The sequence below is a fragment of the Equus caballus genome, chromosome 2, assembly GCF_041296265.1.
Source record: "Equus caballus isolate H_3958 breed thoroughbred chromosome 2, TB-T2T, whole genome shotgun sequence".
In the NCBI taxonomy this organism is placed as follows: domain Eukaryota; kingdom Metazoa; phylum Chordata; class Mammalia; order Perissodactyla; family Equidae; genus Equus; species Equus caballus.
The window spans coordinates 9,724,614-9,739,910 of NC_091685.1; the positions used below are offsets into that span (position 1 = coordinate 9,724,614).

At 39.8% G+C, this 15,297-nt stretch overlaps 1 protein-coding gene across 4 annotated transcripts in view; it reads left to right on the forward strand.

The window, feature by feature from the left end:
• AGBL4 (AGBL carboxypeptidase 4) overlaps positions 1–15,297 on the forward strand; it is a 1,218,758-nt gene that overhangs the window by 716,772 nt on the left and 486,689 nt on the right. For all 4 annotated transcript variants that reach the window (XM_023636827.2, XM_070260014.1, XM_023636828.2 and 1 more), the window contains one exon: positions 13,481–13,697. In XM_023636827.2, coding sequence (XP_023492595.1) covers positions 13,481–13,697 — 217 coding nt within the window. The remainder of the gene's footprint in view (positions 1–13,480; positions 13,698–15,297) is intronic.

The window sequence follows — 15,297 nt, forward strand, 5'->3', positions numbered from 1 at the left end:
CAAGCGATAAGTGTCCAAATAATTGTAGACTGGAAGGGGGAGAGACAAAGAGGACTACTCATGGCGCCATCTTGGATCTCCGTCTACTTCACTTTGCTTTTTTGGCTAAGCTTCCTGGATTTGGCAATCTGGAATTTAGGCCATTTCCTGGCTTCATGGACTCCAGGCCTCTTGAATCTACTCTCATGATGTATTCCTCAATCTTTCCAGTGGGGTCTCAGTTCATTTCACTTAGTGAACAGGTACTTACTGTGCTACAATTTGGATGCCAGGGGTAGAGGGAAGGAGATGATAAATCAGACAATGCTTCAGATGGTCCTGTTTCCTATATTTCTTTGTCTACTGCTAAACACCACCCCCCAACCTTGGTCATGCCTAGCCTGTAGTACCCCAACCAGTGAGTACAGGGGAACAATCTATAACTACGTTATATTGGGGTGCCATTATGATGAGAGCCCCCCTGCTTAGTGAACTAAGCCAAGCTCTACACTTACAGTCTGGAATACCTCACAGTGGCTTCTCACATGGTAGGGCTGAGTGACAGTGAATCTTTTGGCTTGAAAGCTCTGATCTGATGGTAGTGGAAGGAGAAGCAGGAGGAATCCAGAAATAAACCAGGGTACTACATTATGTGGGACCCTGCCACTGTGGGGGAGAGGAAGGAAGCCTTTGTCTGGATGATTAATGCCTTTATCTTTTCTCTGAGAGAAGCAGTGTGTGAAGCTCCCATAAAACCTAACTCATGGAGCAGCTTAGAGGCCCCTCTACTACAATACCCACACCTACCCTGCTCTGCTAGGAACTCCCTAACCAACCCGGGCTTAGACCTCCTTGTCCCAAGCAGGCCGCTGACAATCAACCTCCTTACCTCTCTGTCATTATCCCTTCACCCACACATATTCAATTCACAAATATCTTCTACAAGTCTACCATGTGTCAGATGCTGGGTTATTCACTTGTGAGCGAAAAACAGATATGGTCTACCATGTAAAAATTACAACCTAGTTGGAAACGTAAACCATAAGTAAACAAGCACATATACATATATAATTGTAAATTGAGGTAATGCTTTGAGGGGAAGGACCAGTTGCTCTAAGGGAGACTAACAGGAGAGTCTAACTTAGGTGATGATGGGGAAGATAACATTTGAGCTAAAACAAAAATGAAGAGTAGAAGTCAGCTAGGCAAAGGAGGGAGTTAGTGTGGAGAATGGGATGGATAGAAGGAAAAGTATTCAAAGTTCCTGAGACAGACTATGAACTTGGTTCATTTGACAAAGTGAAAAAGTCATGTTAAAGACTGGATTTTGTTCCAGCATAATTGGAAATTGTGGAAGAGTTTTAATCCAGGAAGTGAGATGATCCCATTAAGCTTTGAAAAGGCTATGTGGGGAAGGGATTAGAGAGGGGAGGAATGAGAAAAAGGAAACTGGGTTGGGTCGGGGACTTTTTCAGCAAACTAGGAAAAATGTAGAAATAGAGACAAGCAGACAGATTGGAAATACCTTTTGGAGTTAGAATTTAAAGACCTTAATGAGATGAGGAATGTAAAAATTTTAGTAAATGGTTTTAAGCCAAAAAATGTAATATCATGATTAACCTTTCTCTTACTTTCACATCTCCTATTCAATCCATTAACAAATCCTATAGTCTTTAACTTCAAAATAGGTTCCAAATCTCACAACTTCTTACCCCCTCCACATCCACACCTTCCACCCTCACCTAACCCATCATTATTTCTTGCTTGGACCACTGCAATAGCTACCCAAATGGCCTCCTTGCTTTCACTTCCCTTCTCCGCACCACAGACTACTTCTCTACTCAAGAGCTTCTATTAAAATGTAAATCAAGTCATTTCATCACTCTCAGTATCTCTGCCCTACAAGGCTTCTCATACAAAATCTTACCAAGGCCTGCAAGTCCCTATAATCTGGTCCCCTCTCTTCCTGTCTAATTCGTTTTCTACCAGTCACCTCCTAACTTACTCCTGTTCAATCACACTGACCTTCCTGATGTTCCTAGAGACACACCAAGCTTATTCTTGCCCTTGGAACTTTGTGCTTGCTGTTCCCTCTGGACCACTATTTTCTGGGATACATATATGGGTTCTTTCCTCATGTCATTCACTTTCTACTAAATGGTTACCTCTCTGACCACCCTAACCAGAACAGCCCCCTCCATTACCCTCTGTCCCATTACCTTGCTTTATTTACATTCATTACATTTATTATTACCTTACACTATATTGTATATCAATGTTTTTTATCTCTCTTTCTCACTAGAATTTAAGTTCCGTAAAAGCATGGAATTGCTTTTTTACTTCTGCTTCCCCAACATTTAGAGGAGTGTCAACATGGGAAGCTCTCAGCCAATATTTATTGACACATAATTTATCATCCCAACTGAAAGTGAACAGAGAAACTAAAATAAAATTTTGTGTATTTTTGAAAATATTCATGTATTGACCAGCAATTGTTTTATTACATTGGACTTACAAAACAATTATTTTCAAAATCAAAATTTGTTCTAAAAATAAAATTAGTATACATCCATGTACATTAAAGCAAAATTTTTTTAAAAACTTATTTATATTTAGTTTCTTAAATCAATGAAGTTATTTTTGGCATACTTTCACATGCTTCAATCACTTTCTTAGCTACATGCATATCTAATACTAATAATGTCATTGGTATTTTTATGAAGAATGTTTTCTATTACAGTTTTATTATTTGTGGTTTTTGATGGCATTGCTTCAGTCTTCTTCAGAATTTCATTTCATGGTTAGTAAGTTTGAAATTGTTGACACATTCTACTGATTCTTCTTTGTAGATCATAATATTCTTAAATAAAAAACATTATCTCTATAGATACTGATGTACCTGGTAAACTTAGAGCAAATTCTCCTAAATAGGGGGCAGTCTTGGTTATAAGATTTTAGTATTGAAATACATAAACATTTCAGTGCAAACATTTCCATAATTACTATCTTGTTTATTCCCTTCAGAGAAATTTTCTTGGATAAATGTTTTTATAAAATAACTTTTTTCAAATAAGGTGCTTCTTTTTGATTTTTAAAAATTTTCACCAGATGCACATGCTGCAAAATTGTAGGCCTTCTCAATTTCATTCCAATCTGGTGCAATATACATGTATCCAATTAAAAATAGGAGCTTCCTCAAAAGATTCTCCTCCTAAAGTGAGGGATCCCAAAGTATAGTCATTGAAGTCCACAGTGAGATCTCGTACTCCAGTTGTACTTTCATCACTGAATTTGTGCAGTGCCTCCCTTGCTTTTGTAGAGATAAATGTCATGTCTTCTTGGTTAACAGCTTTGTTTTTAATACTTGCAGTTTGATAAAACCTTTAAAAGCTGAAATACTTTGGTGTTTCATTTGTTGAACATGTGATTAAAGATTTCCAATTGATTTTGAACAAAATGCAACCAAAAGTTCTCATTTAGAGATCTCTAACAAAATTTAGGAGTCTCATTAACAGCAACAACAAAAAAAGCAAAATCAACATTGATTAACAAAGTAGCTTATTAAAGGCTCAAAATCTCTAAAGTCTCATTGTTGGCAGACAGTAAAGAAAATAAAGACATATGCCTTCCTGAATCTTAAAAAAAATTTTTTTTGCTTGTGTTTTAGCGTGAGCTTCATAAAAAATTGTTTAGTTCACTTTGTGTAAATTTTGAGAACTATGGTTGCTATTTTGAAGATGGAAAATAAAAGCTTGTTTGGATGCGATTATGATTTACATGGACACTTCAAACCAATTCAAAATAAATTTCTACTCCTTAGGTTTGTTAACAAGTGTATTGCTTTTACCAAAATTTGTATTCATATTATCATAACAAAAAATAAGTAATTTTATTTTTAATATTGAACTCTTTTCTTTTTTTTTTTTTTTTTTTTACTGAATTAGCAGTATCATTATCACTAACAGTATTTTACATTCAATGGAATGAATTTCCAAAGATTTACTTTGATTCCGTGAATGGGATGAAAATAACTGAATTACATTGGAATTAAGTTAAATTATTTTCTGTTTGAAACATCTGATGACGCTGATATAAAGCTGGTGGTTTTAGTTCTTCTAATAGAGAAAAGACATTAAAAGCACCAGTTTATATATAAGAAAACTTGGGATTAAAAATGAGTGAACCGATTTTAGAACAGTCATGCACTCTAAATAACAAGCAATGCTACACATCACTCCGAAGTGTGGCTTTTCCTTTAGAGTGCATGACTGTTGTAAAATAATTTCAATCATTTTTCTTCTATGCTTCTGCTTTTACATGTGTAAATTGTAGTCTTTGGGCATAAGTTTTCTCAAAATAACTGTTAAATCAAGTAGATATGGATGTTTCTTCAGCAGGATTGTGTCTTCTGGTTTTTATGTGGTCTTGTTATCCGTACACCCCCTATGGTGGATCATAAATACTGACAAGCATTTTATACAAGTTATGCCTTCATCACTGAATGTCATGAGAAATGGAAAGTTAGTACTTAACTTTCCTAAAACATGTGCTTTTGTGTTTTTGAGCTCATTAGCTGGTGAAAGGGTTTATTGCAAATTCTTTTTGTAATATGTAACCAAAAAGTAAAATAAATAATTTTAGATTTACAGCATATGATAAATATGCTGAGAGCAATCAGACTATTCTCTATAAGCAGGACTGCTCAGTGTCTATTTCCCAAATATATTTCACATTCACCTCACCTATAGTTTTCTACAGTTCCTATTGATCCCACCAACTGCTGACCTGGAGGCTCCATGCATCTGGCAGGTTGTGGCTTGAGTTACAGCACGATTGACTGGTACAGCAAGCAGCCAGCAGGGGCAACACCTTTGATTGCTTCTCCCACCACCATCTGGGATCTGAAGGAATTAACTGCCTTCCTGTATCTGAGTGCACACACTTAGTTTTATCATAGAGCACACCTCTTTGAAAGGGAGGTATTGGTTACATTGGGTCTAGGAAGGGTAAGGAAGAGAAAACAGGGTTATCACTGATTTTCTTTCATAACTGTGTTTATATGGTTCCTCATCCCTTGTCCCCATCCCCATCCTTGTCCCCTACCCTACCTGCTCTGCCCAGTTCATACCCTAAGCACGCTTAGTGTGAACTTGGAATCCATTGTACTGAACCAAGAGATAGTGAGATGCCAAATATCCATCATACAGAGCATGGTAATTTACCGTTACTGAGCACCTATTACATTCCAGGCACCAATCTCATCTCTAATTTTCACAACAAATCCGTGAGCTTGATATTATTTTCATTTGACAGATGTGTAAACCCAGACCCAAGTCTACATGACTGATAAGGAGTGGAAGTAGGCTGGAGACTAAGCCCACATTCTTTCTACTATACGATGACTGCATTTCTAAAATGCATCCAAAGCTGGAATTGAACACAGATCTGTCTATTCATTCAAAACCTGGCTCTACCTAACTTATTTATTCATTCATTCAAAAGATTTATTGAGTGCCTTCTGTACACTAGATTCCATGCAACATGACTACAAAGAGATTCTAGCCTAGTGACTTCACAACTGGAAACTTTTTATTATTCAACCAATAATGCAGCAACAAAGTAGCTTGGATACAAAACTTTGGTGCAAACCTGAAACTTGGCAGCTGTAGTCTACCACCCCATCCCAAAGTGTCCACCATTCTGATACTGCCTCATATCCCATCCTATATCCCAGCAAATGATAGTTTTGAAAACATAATCCTTTTTACCTAAGAGTCGCAATAACCCTAAAAGGGATACAGGACACATTTGAGCAACCACATTTTACACAGAGGCACAAAGAGCGAAAGAGTCCTGCCCAAGGACTATAGCTTGGCCTAGAACCCAACTCCTAGTTCCTTGTCCAGTGTCCTCTTCCTGCTGCCTCTCAGGAATCTGGTATTGGAGAATAGAGAGTACATGACTTAGAGCCTTTCCTTGCATGGGGAGCCTGTCCCTGGAGTGTCTGGCTGCATTAGCATTCTGCCAGCAGCCACACGTAGGTAGGAATATTGTCACTGTCCATGACCAGGGGGAATAATCAGTCTCAGCTATTCCCCAGCTCTAAAGCAGCCAAAGTAATTGGGTTTAATTTTAATTTTTTTAATGGCTTGGAATTAATAGAAGCAGCTGCTGCCACAGTGTGTGGGTGTCCTTCTCCAGAAGGCACAGACAAAAAAAAAAAAAACAAAACCCTACACATAAAATAAACTCTGAAAAATAAACAATAGAGTGTGTAGGACAAAAAGGTTAATTCAAGAATCGAGCAGTGTCTTTTTGTTATCAGAAACTCGGCTGGCAATATGTAGCACTGTCTCTCTCCTCCCCTGACTAGTGCCCATCAGCCCCTGATAAGATGGTAATCTGATTAGACACTGGGTGTAAAAATGTGTTGCCTGTATCTGAGCACTCCCCCACTCTCTCTTTCTCCCCCTCCCTGTGACTCACCAGGAGATTAGCTGTGACAAAGAGCGGAGAATGATAAGAATAGATATGCTGGTGACAGGAACACTATTATAATTATTTGGAGGAAGGTAGGATTGGAATTACGAGTGGGTCCCATTTGCCTATGGAGGGTGCATTTATAATGTGGGCATCCATGCCAGGCACCTGGCTGTGCCAGACACCAGAGAAGAGAAGGAGGGGCCAGCTGTCTCAAGGCAGGTGATGGTCTGTGTTGTTCCAGCCAAAGGTAGACTAAAGGCCATATGTTGGCATGACCAGAGATTCAGCTGCTCTCATGAAGCGAAGTGGGTTCAAATCTTACCTCAATTTCAAATATACCTGGGAAAATGGATGCCAGTTTGCTTCCCTCCCTTGGGTAGACAAAGTAGAGGAACCAAGAAACTGTTTCTGCCATTGCAGTTGTTGGATGAATTTCAGATAGCACAGCTTTGGTGTGGTGGGAAGAATATGTGTTATTAGTCAGTAGTGTACATGAAACAGGTAGCATGTTGTTGGCACACAGGAGGTGCTTAAATTTAATATCTGTTACTCCCTTTGGGAGTATCTGAGTGACTTTGTTTTACATACCTCCTTTAGAACTGACAACCTGAAAAGATTGATTCTTTGTTATTTCCCTTTCTGCTACTTTGAAAAAAAAGTTGTGTCTACTGGCAAAGAAGACTCTGGGCTTGGAATCCATCTGTCCATACCCATATTTTCTGCTTGATCGGAGAGGAAATTAGGGCCCCTGTCTTTCAGGGCTCCTGAGAGGGCCAGGGAGTGCTGTTGTTTTAGAGAGCTTATGTGCTTACTCCGTTGGATCCTAGGCTTCTCCTCTTCCTCTGTGCTCTGGTAACTTCTAAAACAATGCATTGGGAGTTTGGAGATTTGGAGAGAAGACAGAGAGGATGATAAATGGAAAGGGATCATTCATTCATTAACTTATAAATGCACTCACTCATTCATTCAGCAAAAATACTTTGAGCTCCTCTTCAGGGCCAAGCACTGTGCTAAGTGCTATGGATTTTGAGATGAATCAGAAACACTGCAGTGTCCACAATTAGTATTCAGAGCAATTAGTTCATCCTGGAGTTGCTGACAAAGACTGCAAAGAGGAAATATCATATGAACTGGACCTTGCTTCTCTACATAGGGATGCACTCTGTAGAAAGGTATGGGAAAGGCAATTACCGACAGAAGGAACAGCATTTAAAGAGGCATGGATTGGGGCCGGCCCCGTGGCAGAGTGGTTAAGTTCGGGCGCTCTGCTGCAGGCGGCCCAGTGTTTCATTGGTTCAGAGCCTGGGCGCGGACACGGCGCCGCTCATCCAGCCACGCTGAGGCGGCATCCCACATGCCACAACTGGAAGGACCCACAACTAAGAATATACAACTATGTACCAGGGGGCTTTGGGGAGAAAAAGGAAAAAATTTTTAAAAATCTTTAAAAAAAAAAAGGGATGGAGGTTTTTGAGAACATAATGTATTCAGGGTATGACTCACAGCTTTGTATGGAGAAAGCACAATATACATATATTGTTGTGGCTGAAATTATTTACTCTACTAAGTTAATCTCTTAAAGTTCATTCGGAGACATATTCATTTATCCAATTCATAAGCATTTTGGAGCACCTCTTCTATGCAAGGCTCTATAGGTCCTTCAGAACCAGGGATGAACAATATATAGTCCCTGCTCTCAAGCAGAACTCAATCTAATGGTAGAGAAAGGCATATACTCAAGTTGATATAATGTAATGGAGGCTACAATAGGGAGGTGTATATAGTATGATTGTTAATGTGTTGAGTATCTCCATACATACGTGTGTGTATGTGTGTACACTCACTCACTCACAAGTGCACGCATGGCTGAATCTGAAGATGTGAGTTATAGGCCTCCCTCACACATGTGGATGTCCTCTTCAGTCATCAGGAAGGACCCAAGGTGATGGCTTGTTCCAAGAGCTGGATGAGCCTTTAGTGAGTCCTGAGAGCACACACTACAGGTCTTGAAATTGTCCTGCAGCTCTGGCAGGATCAGGTGTTAGACTCTTTCCTTTCTGGAGTCTTCTGGGGAGTCATGGACAACTTGTTTCTTTTAAGAAGAAGCATTTCTGAGCCTACTTTCATTTTTATCATATCATTGGGTTAATAGGAATAACTTGAGAGGATTGTTGGGAGGATAAAAGGAGTTAACGCATTGTAAAGTGCTTAGAATGGTCTAGCACATGGTCAATGATAGATATATAATATTAGAAATTAGTATTATAGTAATAATTGTTATTATTGTTATATTGTTTCCGTCAATATCTCAGATTATCTGTGTTAAATGGAATCAAAAGGCTGCCTTGTCTAATCAAACATCAAGTACAGGAACTTTCTTTATGGGATCCTTTAAAGTTTCCCATACTTGTACTCCCCTGTAACATGGGCCTTTCTACTCTCCCATCAGCTGAATATTAAAGAGTTTCTACTTTTTTCTGAGCTAAAATATACTTTCCTAGGGTGCTTACCATTTATCTTTGGAGATGAGTCTTCTTTTCCTTTTATCATTGTTTTTTTAAATAAGCAAGTATTTTTTTAAATTTCTCTTTACCATTTCCAGTGAGAAAGAGAGGGGCGAGGTGACACTCTTCCCATCTTCAAGAAGCCTACCTTCTCTTTGAAGAAATTTCCATTTACTTTTGTTAGTCATTGTTAGGAGACAAACCAGGTGATAAAATGTTTTTTAATATCATATGTCAAAGTAGAGAAAAACTAATGAAAAATGAATAATTAGAGAAGGCTTCAGAGAGGAGGTATGTTAAAGAATAGGCATTTATTTATAAGTTCTTTTGTTTATTAATTAGTTCATTTTTTTAAATATTAAAACCTTTATTGACAATCTACAATATGCCACATCTATGAGTAGGCGTTTACCCAGAGGTAAGGTGGCAGGGGAGGCAGTCCAAGTGGAGGAAAGATCAAATACAAAGACATAGAGGTATTGGAGGTTTGGCACAAAATTGTGTTAGGGAGTTGTGAATAGTTTGGTATGACTAAAACATAGGGTTCAAGGAGGGAGAAATGGCTGCTGATGCTGGAATCTCAGGGAGATCCTGGGGAGGCTGTGAGCCAATCTAAAATACGAGGCTTGGGAGTTTTTTGAAGAGCTTTTAGCAGGAGAGTGTTGGTGAGAGTACTGTGAGACCAGATTTTTCTGGAAGCAGAAGGGAAGCCTATGAGTTCTATGGCAAGAGGAGAAAGGTGAGTAGAAAGATACCATAGGGACTATGAGCACAGACTTCAGAGTCACCTTAGCCTGCATCTGGTACAGGCTCTGCTGCTTACTAAACCTTGCAACCTCAGGGAATTTTTTACCTCTCTGAGCTTCGATTTTTCTCGTCTGTGTAAAGGAGATGTTAATAGCCCCTCGCTCATGGGTTATTGTGAGAATTAAATGATAATGCATATAAAACATTTAGCACCATGCCTGCGACATAATGAAAACATAATAAGCAAAATAAGAGAAAAACCAGAAGTACACTTCAAATGAGAGACACATTTCTCCCTCATAGTCCCAGCCCTCTTTTCCTTATTCTTTGCATTACTTGAAAGTCCTCCTGAATTTGGCCTGCTGAGCCCTTCTCAGATAGATTTTCGTTTGTATCCTTAGCAGAGTCGGGAAAATCTAAGCCCTGAGCAGCATCTCAGCTTCCTTGAATGATTACCCCAGGGCCTATTACCTTCACTCTGTCTGCAAATCAGGTTAGGCATCCGACCCACTCAGGAGAGGAGCTGGGACAGCTACAAGCATTAGATGAATTCTTCTGATAGCACATAATCAAATTTGGTGGAGACAGCAGGCTCTCAGAGTCAAGTTGCTAAACTTGGCTAGAATAGGAGAAAACCGGGGTGATTGGATTTAAAGCATGGACCTTGATCAGATATACTAGTAAATGAAGAGTTGAAAGCATCAGCATCATAACCTAAGGGGCCTATGACTGTAGGAATCACTTGAGTATGAAGACGTGCTCACCTTGTGCTCCAGGGGACTCAGACTCAGACCTCTCAGAGTCAGGGCCTGAAGTGACTATCACAGACCATTGCCTGGAGACCTCCAGACCTCTTTTACTGGCATTCTTCCTAAATAGGAATCTAGAACCCAGAGACTAGCTCATTCCACCAGCCTCACATTCCTGCATGTTCCATCACATCATAGATGTGGGCCATCATCTGTTCTCTCTTTACTCTCATCCTTGCACTGGTCTGCTCTCTCTCTAATCTTGCTTTTCCACTACTCCTTTCTCTCTTCAGCACTTTCCACTTTCTACTGTTTCCTCTCAACCTTAGCTCTATGGTTGATAATCTCACTTGGATTCTCAATCTTTTAGTCCACTGCATCCTTTATCTCTTGTCTTAACCAAACTATGCTTAATACATGATACTCAAGAAATATTTGCTGAATAAAACAGTGAACTATGGCCTCACTATCCTGGAGGCCATTACTTCCCCCATTGACCTCTCAGCAATTGCTCATTCTCCTACTCTCCATGTACAGAAGGATCAGGAGGGGACAAGTTTCCTCTTCCCTCCCCATGCACCTTCCAGGCCATTATTTCTCTATCTCGTTACTGGTAGCTCCAAAATTTCAATATGGGAAGGTTTAGGGTAGCAATCTGGTTAGAAATGAGGAGTGCCTAGGAAGTTTGTCTTAAAGCTATATTTGCATTACAGGAAGACTGTTGTCATTTGCATGTTAATTCCTCCTGGCTTTGGTAGCAGGAGACAAATGGGCTGTATTTGTAGGTCTAAGCACACTCCTAGACAGCCTTTGATAATACCACTGACCTTTTTGTGAGAAGCCCTCTTCCTTTGTTGCTTATGCTGTTCTGTTTACATGCTGTCCTTGTCGGTACCTTCAGGATCATCTTAGACCCTATGGCCTATCACTTCAGCCACTTTTTCTAATCTAGTCAAGTCTGTCTTGTTTTCTACACCTGTGCAGCTGCTACCTTGTCCTTTTTCTGACCGTTCTCGTCTATCACTTGGACTGGCACAATCATGGTACTTTACTACTTTCCCTTACTTGAAAGGTACCCTGTGACCTCAGGATAATATTGAAATTCCTTAACATGATTTAGGTAGTCCCTTTCTAATCCGGCTTCTGCCTTCCTCTTTAGGCACATTTTCATGATTTTCCTTCTCACTCTTTGTCCTTGAGCCATGATGAATTCCTTGCAGTTCCAACATTTTACTTGTTCCCTCTTGCCTCCTGGCCTTTGCACACACTTGTATGTGGAATGCCAGAAGTCCATAATTTATCAAGAGGGTCCATGGAGGAGTGGTATATATATAGGACTTGGAGTCAGGTAGAAACAGACCTGAATCCCAACTCTGTCATTTACCAGCTTGAGGCCATGAGTAAGCTGCTTAACTTTTATGAACCTCCGTGACCACATCTACAAAGTAGTGAGGATTAAATGAGGAACTGAATGAGCCCCAGAAACAACCCTTACTAGGTATATAATGTCCATTCCTTCCTTTCTCTTTTCTCTCACTCCTCTCTCACTCTCCACCTACTTTTCCTTTTGTCCTCTTCTCTGCATTCCACTTAATTTTTGGGTGTGATTCATAATATCCAGAGCTATAGGAAAGCAATACAAGCCACTGCATGTATAAGCATTGGTGCCGTGTAACCTTTGCTCGTCCACAAGAATCCCACAGCCTTACCTTCCACTGTCCACTTGGATAGCCTTGAAGAGTCAACAAGGTAGAAACAAGATTCTCCAGCAAACATTAGCATGTGTTAATGCTCTTGGAGTTCTTAACAGTTTTCTCCAGGCTGCCCTACCTGGAGCCAGCACTATTCTTGCTTTTCTTGACTTTATCTCTAATACCCTCCTCCTCACGTTGTCCTCCCAATTCTCCTCTGCTCTTTGGCTTCTCAATTGAATGCCAAGCCACTATAGGTGAACCTTACATCTTCCACCCACTGTGCCAGAACCCAGCAGGAGAATCCTTGCCCTTAAGGAGCTTCCAAACAAATCCTAGTGCATAAGACTTAGAAAGCAGTTAATAAAAAAGCAAGAGTTACTACAAAATATAGAAGCTGAACTGGCCTGGAATTGTCAATGGATGATTATGGAAAAAGCCCAGTTTGAGATGGGTTTTGCAGGAGTAATAGGTTTTGAAGAGACAAAAATGAGAGGCATTCTCTTCAGGGAAACAGCATGAATAGTTTGTATATCATAAAGCATGAGAGGTGCAGTGAGCCTATGAAGTGGGTGAATGTAAAGAAGTTACGGGAACTATGACTGGAACATTTTGCCTTTTCTCATGTATGTGTTTCAGCGTTCCTTATTGGAGAATGAGCCTGATGGCTTAACAAAATTGCCTACACAGTGTATTTTAAAGTATTATTTCCCAAGTGCTTCTGTGGAAAATTAGTCTCATGGAATGCTCTGTAGGAAAATACAAGTAATAATTTAAACAAATGTGGGCTATTCTTTCCTCCCCCTTGAATATTCACGATGCATATTAGCTTATTTTAAAAGGTCTAGTAATACAAAACCCTGACCTCCCTCGGAAAAGTAGGCCTCCACCATTTACGTCACTATAACATCACACTCTTTATTTCCCCTCAAAGCACTTTTAGAGTCTGTAACTATACTGTATATTTATTTCTAATATTTTATTGACTGCTTCCCCACTAGAATATGTACTCCATGAGGACAGACACCTTGCCTATCTCATATGCCTGGGCATATACTAGGTGCTCAAAATAAGAATAAACAATGAATAAACATTGTTTAACTTTGCATTCTCCAAATAGTTGATAAAGGGTAGGGTGAGAATTTGAACAAAGTGCTGCCAGAATCCAGTCTCTTTTTGATAATGATGATATGTGGCATTGTACACCATCACCTCCTAGGGTTCTTGATGTTACAGTTTTTCTCTTGGACATTTATTCCTATCTATTACCTTTTGAAGCTTGAACAGTTGTCTGATACGCCCAAATTTCTTTGTTTGTATCTTTCAGGCAAAGGTTGCCACCTAAGAATGTTTACTACTACCGCTGCCCGGACCATAGGAAGAATTATGTGATGTCCTTTGCATTTTGTTTTGACCGAGAAGAAGATATTTACCAGTTTGCTTACTGCTACCCTTATACGTACACTCGCTTTCAGCATTACCTTGACAGCCTGCAAAAGAGAAACATGGATTACTTCTTTCGGGAGCAGCTGGGTCAGAGCGTGGTAAGGCCCATTCAGAAACAGGCAGCCTTGCGGGAGGAGCTTAGCAATGAGTTTTTATGGAATGCAAATCATAGAATAATAGATACTGATGCTTTGTAGACTATATGCTCTGGAACTTTTAAAGGTTATTGTTTTTATTGTGTAATTCTTTGCTGCTATGGCCACCAGGAAGTTACAGAATAAGGTATGAGACAGATGCTTTTCCTTCTGAATGAGGCTGATAAAGCTCTCTAACAAAATACAAAAGTTCTGGTGAATCCCAGAAACTCTAAGAGAAAAGACAGAGGCTTCTACTGTGTGTTATAAAAGGCATGAAAGCATTTTGTGAGTGTGAACCTCTGATATGAAGAATGAATTTGTTTTTCAGTGAATCCAACTTGCCTACAGTGCAGGTTAGCAAGTGGTGTGCAGTTTGGTTGTGTTGCTCACAATGTGTTCTGGCTCTGCCATCCATCAGTTCTCAACCCTTCTTCCTTGCCACAGGTTTAGTTCTCTGAATCCAGAGATTTCAGTCTTACATTCTGTGTTAGTTTCCTATTGCTGACATAACAAATTGCCATGAACTTGCTGGTTTAAAACAACACAAATTTATTGTCTTACAGTTTGGGAGAAGTCCGAAATGGGTCTCTCTTGGCTAAAATCAAGGTAACAGTAGGTCTGCATTACTCCTGGAGGTTTTAGAGGAGAACTCATTTCCCTGTCTTTTCCAGCTCCTAGAGGCTGCTTACACACCTTAGCCTCTGCTTCTCTTCCATCTTCAAAGCCAGCAATGGCTGGTCAAGTCTTTCTCATGCTGCATTACCCTGACACTGAATCTCCTGCCTCCCTCTTTCACTTATAAGGACTCCTGGGATTATGTTGGGCTCACTCAGATAATTCTCCACCTCAAGATCTTTAATCATATCTGTAAAGTCCCTTTTGTCATGTAAGGTAACATGTTCACAGGTTCCAGTGATTAGGACTTGGACATTTTGGGAGGGGGGCTGCATTCTTCTGCCTACCACACCTTCCTTCTCTCTTTTACTCTTTCCCTCCACTGCCCAACCCACGATCTGAAATTATTCTTCATATTGGATGCATAGGTTTTGTTTTCTGTGGTCAGCAATACTTCAGTTGCTAGTAAAGAATAAGCAGGTGATCATTTGATTTTTATGTTTGACTCTTCAAGAAGTGTGGTTTGTGCCTCTAAAATAGGCATATTGATCACTTTATAGATCCTAAGTGAGGATACTGGTAGAAGTGGGAGAAAATACTATACTTGAGATTCTGAAATGTGTTGGTGGAAAAATGGGCTCTGCTTAGTGACTGTGGGTTCCACTTAAAAGTGAGCCCCACTTCTAAATAAAAGCTTTCAAGACTAGACTATTTAAGAGACATAAAGTCTGGTCTGGGATACCCCAAGAAAGAGAGAAATGAAAAGAGCTTGTGTATGGCTTAGGTACCTGAGGGTCAAATGTGGTCTCAAAAGCTGGTGGTCATGATGATATGCTTATAATCTGGGATTCTCTGTGCACTAATATTTTGCTAAATATTTTCCCTCTACTCTAACCCCCTTCCTAATAGTGCTTATGGTGGGTGCCATCTGTATCTGGTGCCTATA